At 41.1% G+C, this 15,969-nt stretch overlaps 1 protein-coding gene across 9 annotated transcripts in view; it reads left to right on the top strand.

The window, feature by feature from the left end:
- PSD3 (pleckstrin and Sec7 domain containing 3) overlaps positions 1 to 15,969 on the top strand; it is a 545,202-nt gene that overhangs the window by 507,258 nt on the left and 21,975 nt on the right. For all 9 annotated transcript variants that reach the window (XR_009698802.1, XR_009698803.1, XM_061177522.1 and 6 more), the window contains one exon: positions 9,103 to 9,246. Coding sequence is in view for 7 of the 9 variants with exons in the window: in XM_061177522.1 (XP_061033505.1) it covers positions 9,103 to 9,246 (144 nt within the window). In the remaining 2 variants the exon portion in view is untranslated. The remainder of the gene's footprint in view (positions 1 to 9,102; positions 9,247 to 15,969) is intronic.

The raw sequence follows: 15,969 nt of genomic DNA, 5'->3' as shown, positions 1-15,969 counted from the left end.
CCTGTTTCCTGAGAGACCCATATATCAGGTACTGTGTGAGGTGTGTGGGCATTACAAAAATAGCTCAGACTTGGTTTTGGCTCTCAGCTAATGGAAGCTGAAGGGGTCAGTTGATGTTAGGCAGGTCATGTCTACAAGCCAGAACAGTGCCTCTCTTCTCTCCCCCGCCCAGCACCATGCTAGACACTGGATGAGTTGAGAGAAGGGAAAATGAACTTGCTCTGCCTCCAGAGAGCTTATAATCAGTAGAGGAGATGAAATTCCCGCAGGGGTCAGGGTATGTTTTGTACTGAGCATGTGGTGTAGACTTGTAAGTGCTGTACACGCAGCAGAGGAATCGGCTGTGAATCCGGGGAACTCTGGCTTTGAGTGGGGTTTGCAGAAAGGACCTGGTTGTTAAAACCAGGTGTCTAAGAGCCACAGGAGAGAAGGCAGTTGAGGACCAATGCGTTTCCCAAGAGCCTTGATGGCGCAGGTCAGCACTGATCCAGCAGGGAGCAGAGTGTTTTGAAGTTTGTGTTTTCAGCAGCCCTTTGGATTTTATACAGTTGTCTGGAGGCTCAGAGTTGGCAGAATGGGGCTGCTGCCCCTCTGCCTTTACCTCTGGGGCCTCAAGCAAGGACTTGACCTTTCTGGATCTCCATGGTCTCCAAGAGGAAGAGGTTAGAGGGGCGAAGGCCAGGTTCTCTTTCACTTTAGAATTCCTGGGGTTCTGTATTCCACAGTGGGAAAAAGCACCCAGCACAGCACCTGTCAACCTGTTAGAATGCGGGCGGACAGCTGTGTCCTACCCACCCCCCCAGCCTTCTGCCCCCTCCCTCTGGTCTTCTTCCTTCCTCCCCTCCCTAAGTCTTATGCTTGGTATAAAAGGATGGAGAGCTGACTTCTGGGCCTGGCTGGTGGCTGAACCGTTGGGCTGTGCTTCGGAAGGGAAGGCTCTTGCACTGTCTCAGCCCTGGACTCACTGTGAGATCTTGAACACCGGCTTGCCTGCCCCCATTGCCTCAGCAGCTAAGAAATACTTTCTTCATGAAATTAGAGTTTGCTATTTTTTTTTACATCTTTACTGGAGTATAATTACTTTACAATGGTGTGTTAGTTTCTGCTTTATAACAAAGTGAATCAGCTATATGTATACATATATCCCCATATCTCCTCCCTCTTGCGTCTCCCTCCCACCTTCCCTATCCCACCCCTCTAGGTGGTCACGAAGCACTAAGCTGATCTCCCTGTGCTATGCGGCTGCTTCCCACTAGCTATCTATTTTACATTTGGAAGTGTATATATGTCCATGCCACTCTCTCACTTCATCCCAGATTACCCGTCCCCCTCCCCATGTCCTCAAGTCCATTCTCTACCTCTCCGTCTTTATTCTTGTCCTGCCCCTAGGTTCTTCAGAACCATTTTTTTTTTAGATTTCATATATATGTGTTAGCATACAGTATTTGTTTCTCTCTTTCTGACTTACTTCACTCTGTATGACAGACTCTAGGTCCATCCACCTCACTACAAATAACTCAATTTTGTTTCTTTTTATGGCTGAGTAATATTCCATTGTATATATGTGCCACATCTTCTTTATCCATTCGTCTGTTGATGGACACTTAGGTTGCTTCCATGTCCTGGCTATTGTAAATAGAGCTGCAGTGAACGTTGTGATACATGACACTTTTTCAATTATGGTTTTCTCAGGGTATATGCCCAGTAGTGGGATTGCTGGGTCGTATGGTAGTTGTATTTTTAGTTTTTTAAGGAACTTCCATATTGTTCTCCATAGTGACTGTAACAATTTACATTCCCACCAACAGTGCAAGAGGGTTCCCTTTTCTCCACACCTTCCCCAGCATTTATTGTTTGTAGCTTTTTTGATAATGGCCACTCTGACCGGTGTGAGGTGATACCTCATTGTAGTTTTGATTTGCATTTCTCTAATAATTAGTGATGTTGAGCATCCTCTCATGTGTTTGTTGGCAATCTGTATCTCTTCTTTGGAGAAAAGTCTATTTAGGTCTTCTGCCCATTTTTGGATTGGGTTGTTTGTTTCTTTGATATTGAGCTGCATGAGCTGCTTGTAAATTTTGGAGACTAATCCTTTGTCAATTGCTTCATTTGCAAATATTTTCTTGCATTCTGAGGGTTGTCTTTTCGTCTTGTTTATGATTTCCTTTGCTGTGCAAAAGGTTTTAAGTTTCATTAGGTCCCATTTGTTTATTTTTGTTTTTATTTCCATTTCTCTAGGAGGTGGGTCAAAAAGGATCTTGCTGTGATTTATGTCATAGAGTGTTCTGCCTATGTTTTCCTCTAAGAGTTTTATAGTGTCTGCCCTTCCATTTAGGTCTTTAATCCATTTGGAGTTTATTTTTGTGTATGGTGTTAGGGAGTGTTCTAATTTCATTCTTTTACATGTAGCTGTCCAGTTTTCCCAGCACCACTTATTGAAGAGGCTGTCTTTTCTCCATTGCATATTCTTGCCTCCTTTATCAAAAGTAAGGTGACCATATGTGCATGGGTTTATCTCTAGGCTTTCTATTCTGTTCCATTGATCTATATTTCTGTTTTTATGCCAGTACCATACTGTCTTAATTACTGTAGCTTTATAGTATAGTCTGAAGTCCAGGAGCCTGATTCCTCCAGCTCCGTTTTTCTTTCTCAAGATTGCTTTGGCTACTCGGGGTCTTTTGTGTTTTCATACAAATTGTGAAATTTTTTGTTCTATTTCTGTGAAAAATGCCATTGGTAGTTTGATAGGGATTGCATTGAATCTGTAGATTGCTTTGGGTAGTATAGTCATTTTCACAATATTGATTCTTCCAATCCAAGAACATGGTATATCTCTTCATCTGTTTGTATCATCTTTAATTTCTTTCATCAGTGTCTTATAGTTTTCTGCATACAGGTCTTTTGTCTCCTTAGGTAGGTTTATTCCTAGGTATTTTATTCTTTTTGTTGCAGTGGTAAATGGGAGTGTTTCCTTAATTTCTCTTGCAGATTTTTCATCATTAGTGTATAGGAATGCAAGAGATTTCTGTGCATTAATTTTGTATACTGCTGCTTTACCAATTTCATTGAATAGCTCTAGTAGTTTTCTGGTGGCATCTTTAGGATTCTCTATGTATAGTATCATGTCATCTGCAAACAGTGACAGCTTTACTTCTTCTTTTCCGATTTGGATTCCTTTCATTTCTTTTTCTTCTCTGATTGCTGTGGCTGAAACTTCCAAAACTATGTTGAATAATAGTCGTGAGAGTGAGCAACCTTGTCTTGTTCCTGATCTTAATGGAAATGGTTTCAGTTTTTCACCATTGAGAACGATGTTGGCTGTGGGTTTGTCATATATGACCTTTATTATATTGAGGTAAGTTCCCTCCATGCCTATTTTTTGGAGGGTTTTTATCATAAATGGGTGTTGAATTTTGTTGAAAGCTTTTTCTGCATCTATTGAGATGATCATATGGTTTTTATCCTTCAGTTTGTTACTGTGGTATATCACATTGATTGATTTGCGTATATTGAAGAATCCTTGAATTCCTGAGATAAACCCCACTTGATCATGGTGTATGATCCTTTTAATGTGCTGTTGGATTCTGTTTGCTAGTATTTTGTTGAGGATTTTTGCATCTATGTTCATCAGTGATACTGGCCTGTAATTTTCTTTCTTTGTGACATCTTTGTCTGGTTTTGGTATCAGGGTGATGGTGGCCTCATAGAATGAGTTTGGGAGTGTTCTTCTCTCTGCTATATTTTGGAAGAGTTTGAGAAGGGTAGGTGTTAGCTCTTCTCTAAATGTTTGATAGAATTCGCCTGTGAAGCCATCTCGTCCTGGGCTTTTGTTTGTTGGAAGATTTTTAATTGCGGTCTCAATTTCAGTGCTTGTGATTGGTCTGTTTATATTTTCTATTTCTTCCTTGTTCAGTCTTGGAAGGTTGTGCTTTTCTAAGAATTTGTCCATTTCTTCCAGGTTGTCCATTTTATTGGCATAGAGTTGCTTGTCGTAATCTCTCATGATCCTTTGTATTTCTGCAGTGTCAGTGGTTACTTCTCCTTTTTCATTTCTAATTCTATTGATTTGAGTCTTCTCCCTTTTTTTTTGATGAGTCTGGCTAATGGTTTATCAATTGTGTTTATCTTCTCAAAGAACCAGCTTTTAGTTTTATTGATCTTTGCTATTGTTTCCTTCATTTCTTTTTCATTTATATCTGATCTGATCTTTCTGATTTCTTTCCTTCTGCTAACCTTGGGGGTTTTTTGTTCTTCTTTCTCTAATTGCTTTAGGTATAAGGTTAGGTTGTTTATTTGAGATGTTTGTTGTTTCTTGAGGTAGGATTGTATTGCTATACACTTCCCTCTTAGAACTGCCTTTGCTGCATCCCATACATTTTGGGTCATCATGTTTTCATTGTCATTTGTCTCTAGGTATTTTTTGATTTCCTCTTTGATTTCTTCAGTGATCTCTTGGTTATTTAGTAATGTACTCTTTAGCCTCCATGTGTTTGTATTTTTTACAGATTTTTTTCCTGTAACTGATATCTAGTCTCGTAGCATTGTGGTCGGAAAGGATACTTGATACGATTTCAATTTTCTTAAATTTACCAAGGCTTGATTTGTGACCCAAGATATGATCTATCCTGGAAAATGTGCCATGAGCCCCTGAGAAGAAAGTGTATTCTGTTGTTTTTGGATGGAATGTCCTATAAATTTCAATTAAGTGCATCCTGTTTAATGTATCATTTGAAGCTTGTGTTTCTTTATTTATTTTCATTTTGGATGATCTGTCATTGGTGACAGTGGGGTATTAAAGTCCCCCACTACTGTTGTGTTACTGTCGATTTCCCCTTTTATGGCTGTTAGCATTTGCCTTATGTATTGAGGTGCTCCTATGTTGGGTACATAAATATTTAAAATTGTTATATCTTCTTCTTGGATTGATCCCTTGATCATTATGTAGTGTCCTTCTTTGTCTCTTGTAATAGTCTTTATTTTAAAGTATATTGTGTCTGATATGAGAATTGCTACTCCAGCTTTCTTTTGATTTCCATTTGCATGGAACATCTTTTTCCATCCCCTCACTTTCAGTCTGTATGTGTCCCTAGGTCTGAAGTGGGTCTCTTGTAGACAGCATATATGCTGGTCTTGTTTTTGTATCCATTCAGCCAGTCTATGTCTTTTGGTTGGAGCATTTAATCCATTTACATTTACATTTACATTTAGTTATCGATATGTATGTTCTATTACTATTTTCTTAATTGTGGTGGGTTTGTTATTGTAGATCTTTTCCTTTTCTTGTGTTTCCTGCCAAGAAAAGTTCCTTTGGCATTTGTTGTAAAGCTGCTTTGGTGGTGCTGAATTCTCTTAGCTTTTGCTTGTCTGTAAAGGTTTTTACTTCTCTGTCAAATCTGAATGAGATCCTTGCTGGGTAGAGTAATCTTGATTGTAGGTTTTTCCCTTTCATCACTTTAAATATGTCCTGCCACTCTCTTCTGGCTTGCAGAGTTTCTGGTGAAAGATCAGCTGTTAACCTTATGGGGATTCCCTTGTATGTTATTTGTTGTTTTTCCCTTGCTGCTTTTAATATTTTTTCTTTGTAGTTAATTTTTGATAGTTTGACTAATATGTGTCTTGGCATGTTTCTCCTTGGATTTATCCTGTATGGGACTCTCTGAGCTTCCTGGACTTGATTGACTATTTCCTTTCCCATATTCGGGAAGTTTTCAACTATAATCTCTTCAAATATTTTCTCAGTCCCTTTCTTTTTCTCTTCTTCTTCTGGGACCCCTATAATTCGAATGTTGGTGCATTTAATGTTGTCCCAGAGGTCTCTAAGACTGTCCTTAATTCTTTTCATTCTTTTTTCTTTATTCTTCTCTGCAGTAGTTATTTCCACTATTTTATCTTCCAGGTCACTTATCCGTTCTTCTGCCTCAGTTATTCTGCTGTTGATTCCTTCTAGAGAATTTTTAAATTCATTTATTGTGTTGTTCATCATTGTTTTTTTGCTCTTTAGTTCTTCTAGGTCCTTGTTAAACATTTCTTGTATTTTCTCCATTCTGTTTCCAAGATTTTGGATCATCTTTACTATCATTACTCTGAATTCTTTTTCAGGTAGACTGCCTATTTCCTCTTCATTTGTTTGGACTGGTGGGTTTTTTCCTTGCTCCTTCATCTGCTCTGTGTTTTCTGTCTTCTCATTTTGCTTAAGTTACTGTGTTTGGGGTCTCCTTTTTGCCGTCTGCAGGTTTGTAGTTCCCGTTGTTTTTGGTGTCTGCCCCCAGTGGGTAAGGTTGGTTCAGTGGGTTGTGTAGGCTTCCTGGTGGAGGGGACTGGGGCCTGTGTTCTGGTGGATGAGGCTGGTTCTTGTCTTTCTGGTGGGCAGGACCGCGTCTGGTGGTGTGTTTTGGGGTGTCAGTGACCTTATTATGATTTTAGGCAGCCTCTCTGCTAATGGGTGGGGTTGTGTTCCTGTCTTGCTAGTTGTTTGGCGCACAGGGTGTCCAGCACTGGAGCTTGCTGGTCGTTGAGTGGAGCTGGGTCTTAGCATTGAGATGGAGATCTCTGGGAGAGCTTTCACCGTTTGATATTACGTGGAGCCAGGAGGTCTCTAGTGGACCAATGTCCTGAACTCGGCTCTCCCACCTCAGAGGTACAGGCCTGACACCCGGCTGGAGCACCAAGACCCTGTCAGCCACACAGCTTTTGGGAAGTCTGAGGTCTTCTGCTAGCGTTCAGTAGGTGTTCTGTAGGAGTTGTTCCACATGTAGATGTATTTCTGATGTATTTGTGGGGATGAAGGTGATCTCCATGTCTTATTCCTCCTCCATCTTGAAGGTCTCCTCTAGAGTTTGGTATTTTAAAGGAAAATATGAAATTTTCTTCAAAGTCAAAATACTATATAAGTAGGAAAAAAATTAAATATTAAGTGACATCATCTGAAACTTGCCTTTTGGGTAAAATTTCATTGTATGTGTTATCACAGGTACTACCAATGTACATCACTTGACATATAACAGTAGTTTTTCTTGTATCTATTACTTTAATGCCACTACTTAAGCTGTGACTTCCTAATTTAAAACAGTTTCAACGAGTACATGCCATTTGCTATCTCTGTTCCTTTTGTTTGAACTTTGTCAGGTGTATTTCTCTGCCTTCTGTGAAATCCCCTTTGTTAGCGTTGTCCCATGAGAATGGTCTGCATGCTTCCCTAATGGATTGTAAGGGCAAAGACAAAAGGGAGGAGAACAGCAAGCTTCCTGATTGGTCTTTCTTCACGGTGGATATTACAGATTTAATTGCGTGAGGCTAAGAACATGCTGCGTCTTGTGGCTACTGCCTTCCTCCTTCTCCGTTTTTACATCCACTTTTGTTAGGAAAGTCTGTGTGTCTCCTGTAATGGTGGGATTCTAGCATTGAAATAATTTGCGTGGTCTGTATCCATTTATGCCCGTAAGAACCACTTGGAATTTTTATTTCAGTGGTGAAAATAGACAGATTTAAGAGGTATGATTTTAAAATGCTTCTATTTTGAGATTATCTCCTTGATTCTTGCTTCATGAAGATGATGAAGCTGGAGTAAAGCACTGCACGTTGAATTTCGACATTTATTTGACTGTGAATAAACTGTACACTATAAACTATAAACTGTGAGTCACTGTACTTACAGATCTGGACTCAACAGAAAAATGGGTCCAGTGTTTCAGCAGCCAGTTCACAGAAGAGGAATTCCAGTAAACATACGAAAAGATGTTCATCCTCACTTGTAATCAGGAAGATGTAAATTCAAATCATTTTATACCCATAAAATTAGCAAAAATTTGCAAGTGTGATATCAAATTTTGGCAAGGATGTAGAAAAATGGGAAGTTTCAAGCCTACTGTGGAAATGTAAACTGGTGGAAACACTTTGGAAAACAGTTTAGCGTCATTTTAAAGATGTACATTTTCTAAAACCCAGAAATTTCAGTTCTTGGTGATCACAGGCAGACTTCAGAGACATTGTGGGTTCAGTTTCAGACCACTGCAATGAAATAAATATCTCAATAAAGCAAGTCACACAGATTTTTTTGGTTTCTCAGTGCATAAAAAAGTTATGTTTACACTGTACCCCAGTCTATTAAGTGTGCAATAGCATTCTGTCTAGAAAAACAATGTATATACTGTAGTGAAGAAATGCTTTATTGCTAAAAAATGCTAACCATCATCTGAGCCTTCAGTGAGTTGTAGTAGTAACATCAAAGATCACTGATCACAGACCACCATAACAAATATAATCATAATGAACAAGTTTGAAATATTATGAGAATTACCAAATGTGGCACAAAGACACAAAGTGAGCAAATGTTAGAAAAATGGCATCGATAGACTTGCTTGACACAGGGTTTCCACAGACCTTCAGTTTGTAAAAAACACATTATCTGCTAAGTGTGATGAAACAAGATGTGCCTGTGTGCTATAGGGAAATTCTTTCTCATATTCACTAGGCAACATGCATAAGAATGTAGCATCATTTATAGCAGCCCAGAGAAACCTGAAAACAACTTAAATATCCTTCAGTAAAATTTGAGGTTGAGGGAAGTCAGAACCTCTACTATTTTGGAGGGAAAAGCATAGGTCACTACATTTTTTAGAATAGCAGCTTTCAGAATAATTATTTCTTGATGGCATTGCTTGTCTCAAAAAGGAAAAAAAATATGCAGGTAGGTCTTCATCTGTAGTGACAGACAGGACAGCACTGCTGAGGACGTGAAATGGAGAAGCCAAATTGTGCAGCCCTCAGGGCGGGTGCTTGACTCTGCAGCCGGTGCCTTGCCTGCTTGAGTATCTCTCAGGAGGCCTGGTCTCAACTCCGTGGCAGTTACTCCTGACACAGGGCTATGAAAGCATTTGGTTTTGTGACCAGGGGCCTGGTTAGAGAGGCTGGCCTTGGCCTTGGTTGCCATTTTTCGAAGGTACACGTGGACCCTGGCCTGAGAAAGTTGGTAAGATGTGGCAGCAGAGGCATGTTGGACTGTTTTGATGAATTAACGTCATTCATCATAAGGGATTTTTTAAAGTGTGCTACAGTTGTTTATTGATTTTTCTGGATGCTAAATGGCTTAATACTTTCCTGCAGGAGGAACAGCTGAAATCTCACGAAAGCAAGCTGAGGCAGATCACCACAGAGCTAGCTGAGCACCGCTCCTACCCACCTGACAAGAAGGTTAAAGCCAAGGAGGTGGATGAGTACAAACTCAAAGATCACTATCTGGAGTTTGAGGTGTGTTGAACCTAAATGTAATAATTGCCTGTACCTGAGCTATTTTATGATTTTTTCCATGAGGCAGGGTTTTTTTTATACTTACTGTAACTGTGGGCAATGTACCTTGACCCTGCCTCTCTCTGGGGAGTTCTGTGCAGGGTCTAGGTCATGGTGGCCCCTCACGTTCATGGTTCTGCTTAAGCGTCAAACAAGCATCAAAGAATAATTCCCAGTTTATGCACTTAAAAGCAAATAGCCTGCCTGTTGGAATAGCAGGTGCTGGCTGCGAGACAAAAAAACAACAAGTAGATGGACATGCCAGGGTGGGCAGCTGCTTTCTCTGTTTCTGCACCTCTTCCAGCAGAGTCTTAGTCAGAAAAAGTACCGCAGAGGAAATGAGCTACAGGGCGACATGATGCTTTTTCCTGCTGCTAGGCAACAGATGCATTTTTCCTCTTACCACTCACTGCCCTTCACAAGGAGGCTGATAAATTAAGTTGTGCACATCCATATACTATAGCAAATGTGGTCATTAAAAGGGATGGGGAGGATCCATAAACTCTGGAAAGACAGAAAATTTAAAAGCAAGTTGAAAGCAGTATAAATAGTAAATGTTACCTTTGGCTAAATTTTCTCCCAAGTTAGCGTCAGGATTATGCAGGATCCTCTGACTCTCCCCCTTCAGCTGCCACTTTAAGACACTTAAAGTATCTCTTTTTTTAAGTAGATAGCCTGTAGTCCAAAATGAAGAACAATTATCTTTAAATTTTTTACGTAGTCTTTTTCTGTTGAGTGTGTTGAATCCATCTTTAGCTATTCTTTTTCATTGTAGCTCTAGTCTATTCTACTTATTCATCTCCTTCTTTCCCTCTTACAATCATGTTTCTTCCTGGGGCTTGAAGCGTAGCATCATCTGAGCGCCCTCGCCCTGGCCCCTGCCATCCCAGATCTGATCAGGAGCCAGATCCCAGTGCTCTGCCTCTGCGGTGTCCCTCCTGTCCCTTGCTTGCCACCGGTGTTGCTTTTATGCCTCTCTGCCCAAGTCCTGGGTTTTCATGTGTCACCTGAGCCTGGCGGCTGCTTCCTGTCATCAGTTCATCCTGCATGCTCCTGACAGTTTTCTAAGGCATGCTTCTGTTCAACAGCTGCCCTTGATTTTCCCCACAATTTACCTTCAGATAAAGTCCAATCCTTAGTCTGAGAGGATTTGGGTTCCTTCTGTCTTTCCACAACACGGGTCTTCCCACCACGACCTCCATGTATATCAGTCACATTTCTGCCCATTCTGCTCCCTCCAAACACGCTTTTATGCCTTTGTTCATCTACTTTATTCTGCCCCAAATGCTCTTCCCCTTATTTCATTTCTGAAAGTGCTGTTCATCTTCCAAGATGCAGCCCAAATCCCTCCTATGAAAAGCCTGCTCTACACCTGCTGGTTACCGTCCTGCACGGTGGCTCCTGTTACGGTGACTTCAGGAAGTCTTTGTATCTATGGCTTCCACGCCAAGGCTGTGAGCCCTTGGAGTGCAGGGGCCTCAGGTCCATTTCTAATCTCTGCTCTGTGCTTGCTTTTGGGCTGCACAGGATTTCATGGAAGCTTTTAAAAGTCTTTTTCTGAGTTATAAAATTTCTGTTACAAAATGTGACATTTGGTCCCCTGCAGATCCATGTACTAGTTTTCTTCATGGTTAAGCAGGTACTTGCTCTGGGCAGATGAAGAAAGATCTTTCTTTTATTAAAGGAAAAAGTTTATTAGCTAAAACTTTGGAAGCCTTACCAGCAAAAGACTTGAAAAAATACCTTTTAAAAAACAAAGAAACTAAGCAGCTCATCTATCCCCACACTTGTTCATTCTTGGGAGATGGGAGTTCTCAAAAATCAATCACAATTCTTCACACGTCTGGAGTGGCTTTCAGCTGTAGGCCCTTTTAGTTTCACACGTGCTAATTAAATTTCCCAGCACCTCAGGCCCCTGCTGCCAGCTCTCAACACCTTGCCCTGAGCCCTTGGCTCAAAGGCTACAAGTCTGTTCCCAGGAGGCAGGGGCGGTGGCAGGACCATAGAAGGGATGCCACTGCTAGAAGCACTCCCTGCTTTTGCATCCACTGTGGTACCCCTTTTCTGAAAATGTAACCCAGCAAAAGCCAGCGTTTTCATTTCCTGACATGAACTTAGACCAGCCTTTGTGGAGATAAGTCTTGCTTTCATCAAATTGTCACATCAAGGAGCCTGAAGATTGCATTCCAGGACTTTGGCTCATTAAAATCTTCTCATATGGTAATATGTCAGGCATGCTGGATTGTCTGTCGAACTGTGTTGACCTGTGTCACCAGAAAGGCAGATGGGCACCTCACTTCATAGAGGTTATCTCAAAAAATTTTTGTAATCTTTTTTTTTTAAGTGAATCATTATTTTTCACTAATTTAAAATTGAAGTACTGTACCTTTCGGGGTCCACTTTGCTGTTATTTCAGCCACCAGAATTTGTCTTGTGTGGGTGCCTTAGAGATGCTCTGCAGAGAATTCAGTGCTTGGCTTTTTACAGCCTTCCCTAGCAGGCTGCTCTATTTCCTGAACAGGAGGTCTGAGTGTTACTGACTGTCCTATGTACTTTGTTCTTTGCTCTATCCCAGCTTCTGGAATATGGACTGAGTGCTTGATACATATTTGTTGAGTGAATAAATGGAATTTTGTTATTGAGTATAAAAGATAACATCAGAGGAAGTGGTTCCCTGAGAAAGCTTAGTAGCTCCCCTGAAAACAAATGTGATAAGCAGGCAGCAGTGTCTGCAGTTCAGTGTGACCTCAGATGGGCAGTGACAGGAAGGGGAGCTTGAATCCCATCTGCATCCTTGTCACCAGGGAAGAACACAGGCGGGAACCTGTTCTCTCACCTGTTCCTGTAGTAAGGGACTCCCTGTGGTTTCAGAGCAGTTCTTGTAATTTTCACATCTTGGTAAGAAAAACACCTTTATTTTGTTAGAATATTAAGCTGTTGGTGATAACACTGGGGTTGTTTCTAACTTAATGCGTTTCAGTGATTTATATCCCAAGTTGCTTTGAGTACAAACAGTTCTTCGTAGCGGGCCAAATTCACAGCTCTTTCTATGACTTAGAAATTCTCCAAACCCTGACTGACAGTAAATGATTAGAAACTCTGGTAAATAAGAAGGTTCAGGGGTTGGTTTTTGTTTGTTTGTTTTTTGTTTGTTTGTTTTTAACATCTTTATTGGAGTATAATTGCTTTACAATGGTGTGTTAGTTTCTGCTTTATAACAAAGTGAATCAGCTATACATATACATATATCCCCATATCCCCTCCCTCTTGCGTCTCCCTCCCACCCTCCCTATCCCACCCTTCTAGGTGGTCACAAAGCACGAGCTGATCTCCCTGTGCTATGCGGCTGCTTCCCACTAGCTATCTGTTTTACACTTGGTAGTGTATATATGTCCATGCCACTCTCTCACTTCGTCCCAGCTTACCCTTCCCCCTCCCCGTGTCCTCAAGTCCTTTCTCTTGTTTGTTTGTTTGGTTTTGAAGTCTATAAAAAGTCTACAGAGAACAAGGAGACTTCCATCAATCTCAGCCTTCGCCTGTAAGAATATTCACTAGTGCTGTTAGTTGACCAAGTTCATGCCTCTCTCTCTTTATTGCCTATTCATAGGGGGCGGGGAGGGGTGGAGTTGCTTTGTTGTTGATTGAATTGCTTCCCCCAAGCTGCGGCTGTTACTTGTTTAGAAGAGTTCGCCTGTAAAATACAAAAGCAATAAATTCAATAGAGTTGTAAATCAGTTGAAAAGTTTACATTTTTTGTAATGGTATATTATAGCTCATACAAAACTGTATATTAAGGTTGAGTTGCAAAATCAATGTTTAAACAGTATTCTTTGAAAAAATAATTGTAGATGCTATTTCTGTATCATTAGGCAAACAAAGTTAACAGAATACCTTGGAATTAATAAAATATTCTGGATATAAGTATTCAAAAAAAAAAAAAGAAGAGTTCGTGTGGAGTCTGATCTCACTTTTGAAAGGGTTGTTAGGCATCACAAGTCTGTGTAAGAAACTCACCATCATTTCCCAGTTTCAAAAAATGAATATCAGAAATGGCCTCACTTCCTTATAACTTATTTCTACTTCATTCAGTTCCCTTTTCACTTAAAAATGTTTAATTGATCTCCATCTTTCTAGTACATTTGGAAATTTATCAGGATGTGGGACAGGTGGGTGGTTTGTGTCACATATAAAAACTTACAAAGCTCCAGCCACTCGAAGCACAGTAGGCTGGGCTGTGCCCGATACTCCTGGGCCCTTTAAGAAACAGCCCTTGCTAGCACTGTACTTGGCCCCAGAAATTTGTCTTTATGTCTCTTTAGCAGTTAAAGTGAAGATACTGTTTGATCCAGGATGTTTTTCATGTGACATTTAAGATGTTTTCAGTGGCATAAGTTATTAATTCTTAGACCTGAGTAGGGAAAGAGAGACTGTAGCAACCCAAACCTATGAGAAGCGTGACTGGGCTGTAAGAGGTTTGCTGAGGAGGGAGGGATTCCTGAGGGCAGGCTAACAGAGGCTCCCGGGTTCACTGCAGAGCCAGTGGAGACCTGGCGGGCAGCACCAGACCAGTGCATTTCATGGGCCAGCAGACCTAAGGTCAGAATGTTTTCTTTGGCCATCGCAGTGCTGGATTTGTTTTCACTGAGATTTGAATGCGTTTAGGGAAGACCTGCAGGGTCCTCTCCACCACCCCTTAGTATATCAAGCCTAGCAGGCGTCCACATTTGTGTTGCTGGCCTGGCCCCTGAGGGCGGTTCAGTTTGCCATCCCTGTACAGAGGCTGCAGACGGTTGGATATGCTTTTTGTCTTAGATCTTTGAACATGGGCTTTGGAATCAACTGTCTCTTCATGGTTAGAAAATGGATACTTCCAGGTACATGTGTTCTCAGGTTCCAATCCAGAAGGAAAAGAAGTCCACGTCCCCGATGGCTCTACCCAGATGCAGAATAAGTCCCCTTGGCTGAATGGGCTAGAAATCAGCCATGTGCCCACTCCTGAATTTCGACCTGGAGTAGCACATGCTTATGGCTTAAGGCAGGCAAGGCCCACACGAACCACATGGCTGGAAGCTCAATTTTAGAAACAACAAATGTCCATTCTAGTAAGACATGTAAATCTCTTGGGACGGAATATTTTAAATCTAGAAAATCTAGGGCATCCTTGAGGCGTGATGCATCTTTTTCTGAATTTCTAATTTTTGGTGGCATGTAAAATGGCACGATTCCTTCTGAAAATGATGTATTTGAGAATAAGAGCACATTCCATACAGCGCCGTTCAGGAAATTCTAAGCAGCTCATATCAAGGAGCGCACGTAATATGAATTTCTGGGTGTAAGCCCTCAGTTTTATCATTGGGTTATTTGTTGCATGGTGGGTAGGTGGTGGTTTGATGTATTTCTTTTTGAACAGATTCTCTGCTTGTGATCTTAGCTCTGCTCCCTCAGATCGCTTAGTCTTTGTCAACATCAGATAAATAATTTTCACGTGATGGTCCACTTTTTCTCTCACAGGAGCAGTGCAAGGGCATATTTCAGTGCACTGCCAGCCGCCACAAGGCTAATCCACCTCTGAAACAAGACGATCTAGCTGTTAATTTGTGAGTGGCCTTGTTTGTGAAAGTACAGAGGTAGCTGTGATCACCGTCTTTCTCCCTAGCGAGGGGAGAGTCTCAGTTGAAGGGGAGTCTCAGTCTCACTTGAAGGAGAGTCGCAGTCTCAGTAACAGAGTCTAGCCTGGAATCCAGCACTGTCTCCTTTATAGAAAACATCACAGAGGTGATCCCCGGTCTGGATCTCAGAAGCTAAGATGTGGCAGGTTAATAGAATTCTTGGGGAAGTTTAGGAATTTTCTTTTTCTAGTAGAAGACTAAGTGTTAGAGTCTAGAGACCCAGGTTCAGCAGCTGCCCAGGCATACAAGTCCAGTTAACTACAGAGACAGGAGTCTTGCTTTGCCGTTTGGAGTTGCATCTCGTGTGACACAATGAACGAGGGCTGCAGAGCTCTGGATTTTCATCTGTAGAAGATGACGCATGCTTCTGAAGGGAGGAGAAGCTTAGCAACAGGATCCTTTGAATCACATTTTAAACAGATGATTGAAAAGCAGAACAAACAGCCAGTCATGGGACCTGCAGTGACTCTGTCCCTAAATCTCTCCTCACACCGGAAATGTCTGCTCTGAGGAGGGTCACTGCTTTGGGTGAATGTACTGTCTGCCAGAAAAGGGCAAATACTTGCAGTTATAAAATAGTAAAATTAGGAAAAGGGATGGACTGGAAGTTAGGAGGCCACTTTAGTCTCATCCTTGATGTGTTTGGTACCAGTTATCCTTGCTGGACCTCAGTTTCTGGCTGCGGAGGTGAGATGGGATTGGGTGAACTAACCTATAAGGTCACCTCCAACTCTGTATTTTTGATGCAAGATACATACTAACAGCAAATCGTTTATTAGATTAACTCACTCTCATGATGACCCCCTAAGAGTGTTGTTAAATGTAAAACAAGAATAGTTCAATTTGGGGCTATCAGGGGATCTGGACCAGCTCTGTCCAATAGAGATATAGTGCAAACCACATATATAATTTTAAATTTTCTAGTAGCTACACTTAAAAAGGAAACTGGTAGAATTAATTGTAATAAGATGTTTCAACTTAACACAATATGTCCAAAATATTATCATTTCCACGT

Source organism: Eubalaena glacialis, chromosome 20 (genome assembly GCF_028564815.1).
Source record: "Eubalaena glacialis isolate mEubGla1 chromosome 20, mEubGla1.1.hap2.+ XY, whole genome shotgun sequence".
In the NCBI taxonomy this organism is placed as follows: Eukaryota; Metazoa; Chordata; class Mammalia; order Artiodactyla; family Balaenidae; genus Eubalaena; species Eubalaena glacialis.
Note: the sequence above shows the minus strand (reverse complement) of the source record. Positions and strands in the feature narration are given on the sequence as shown.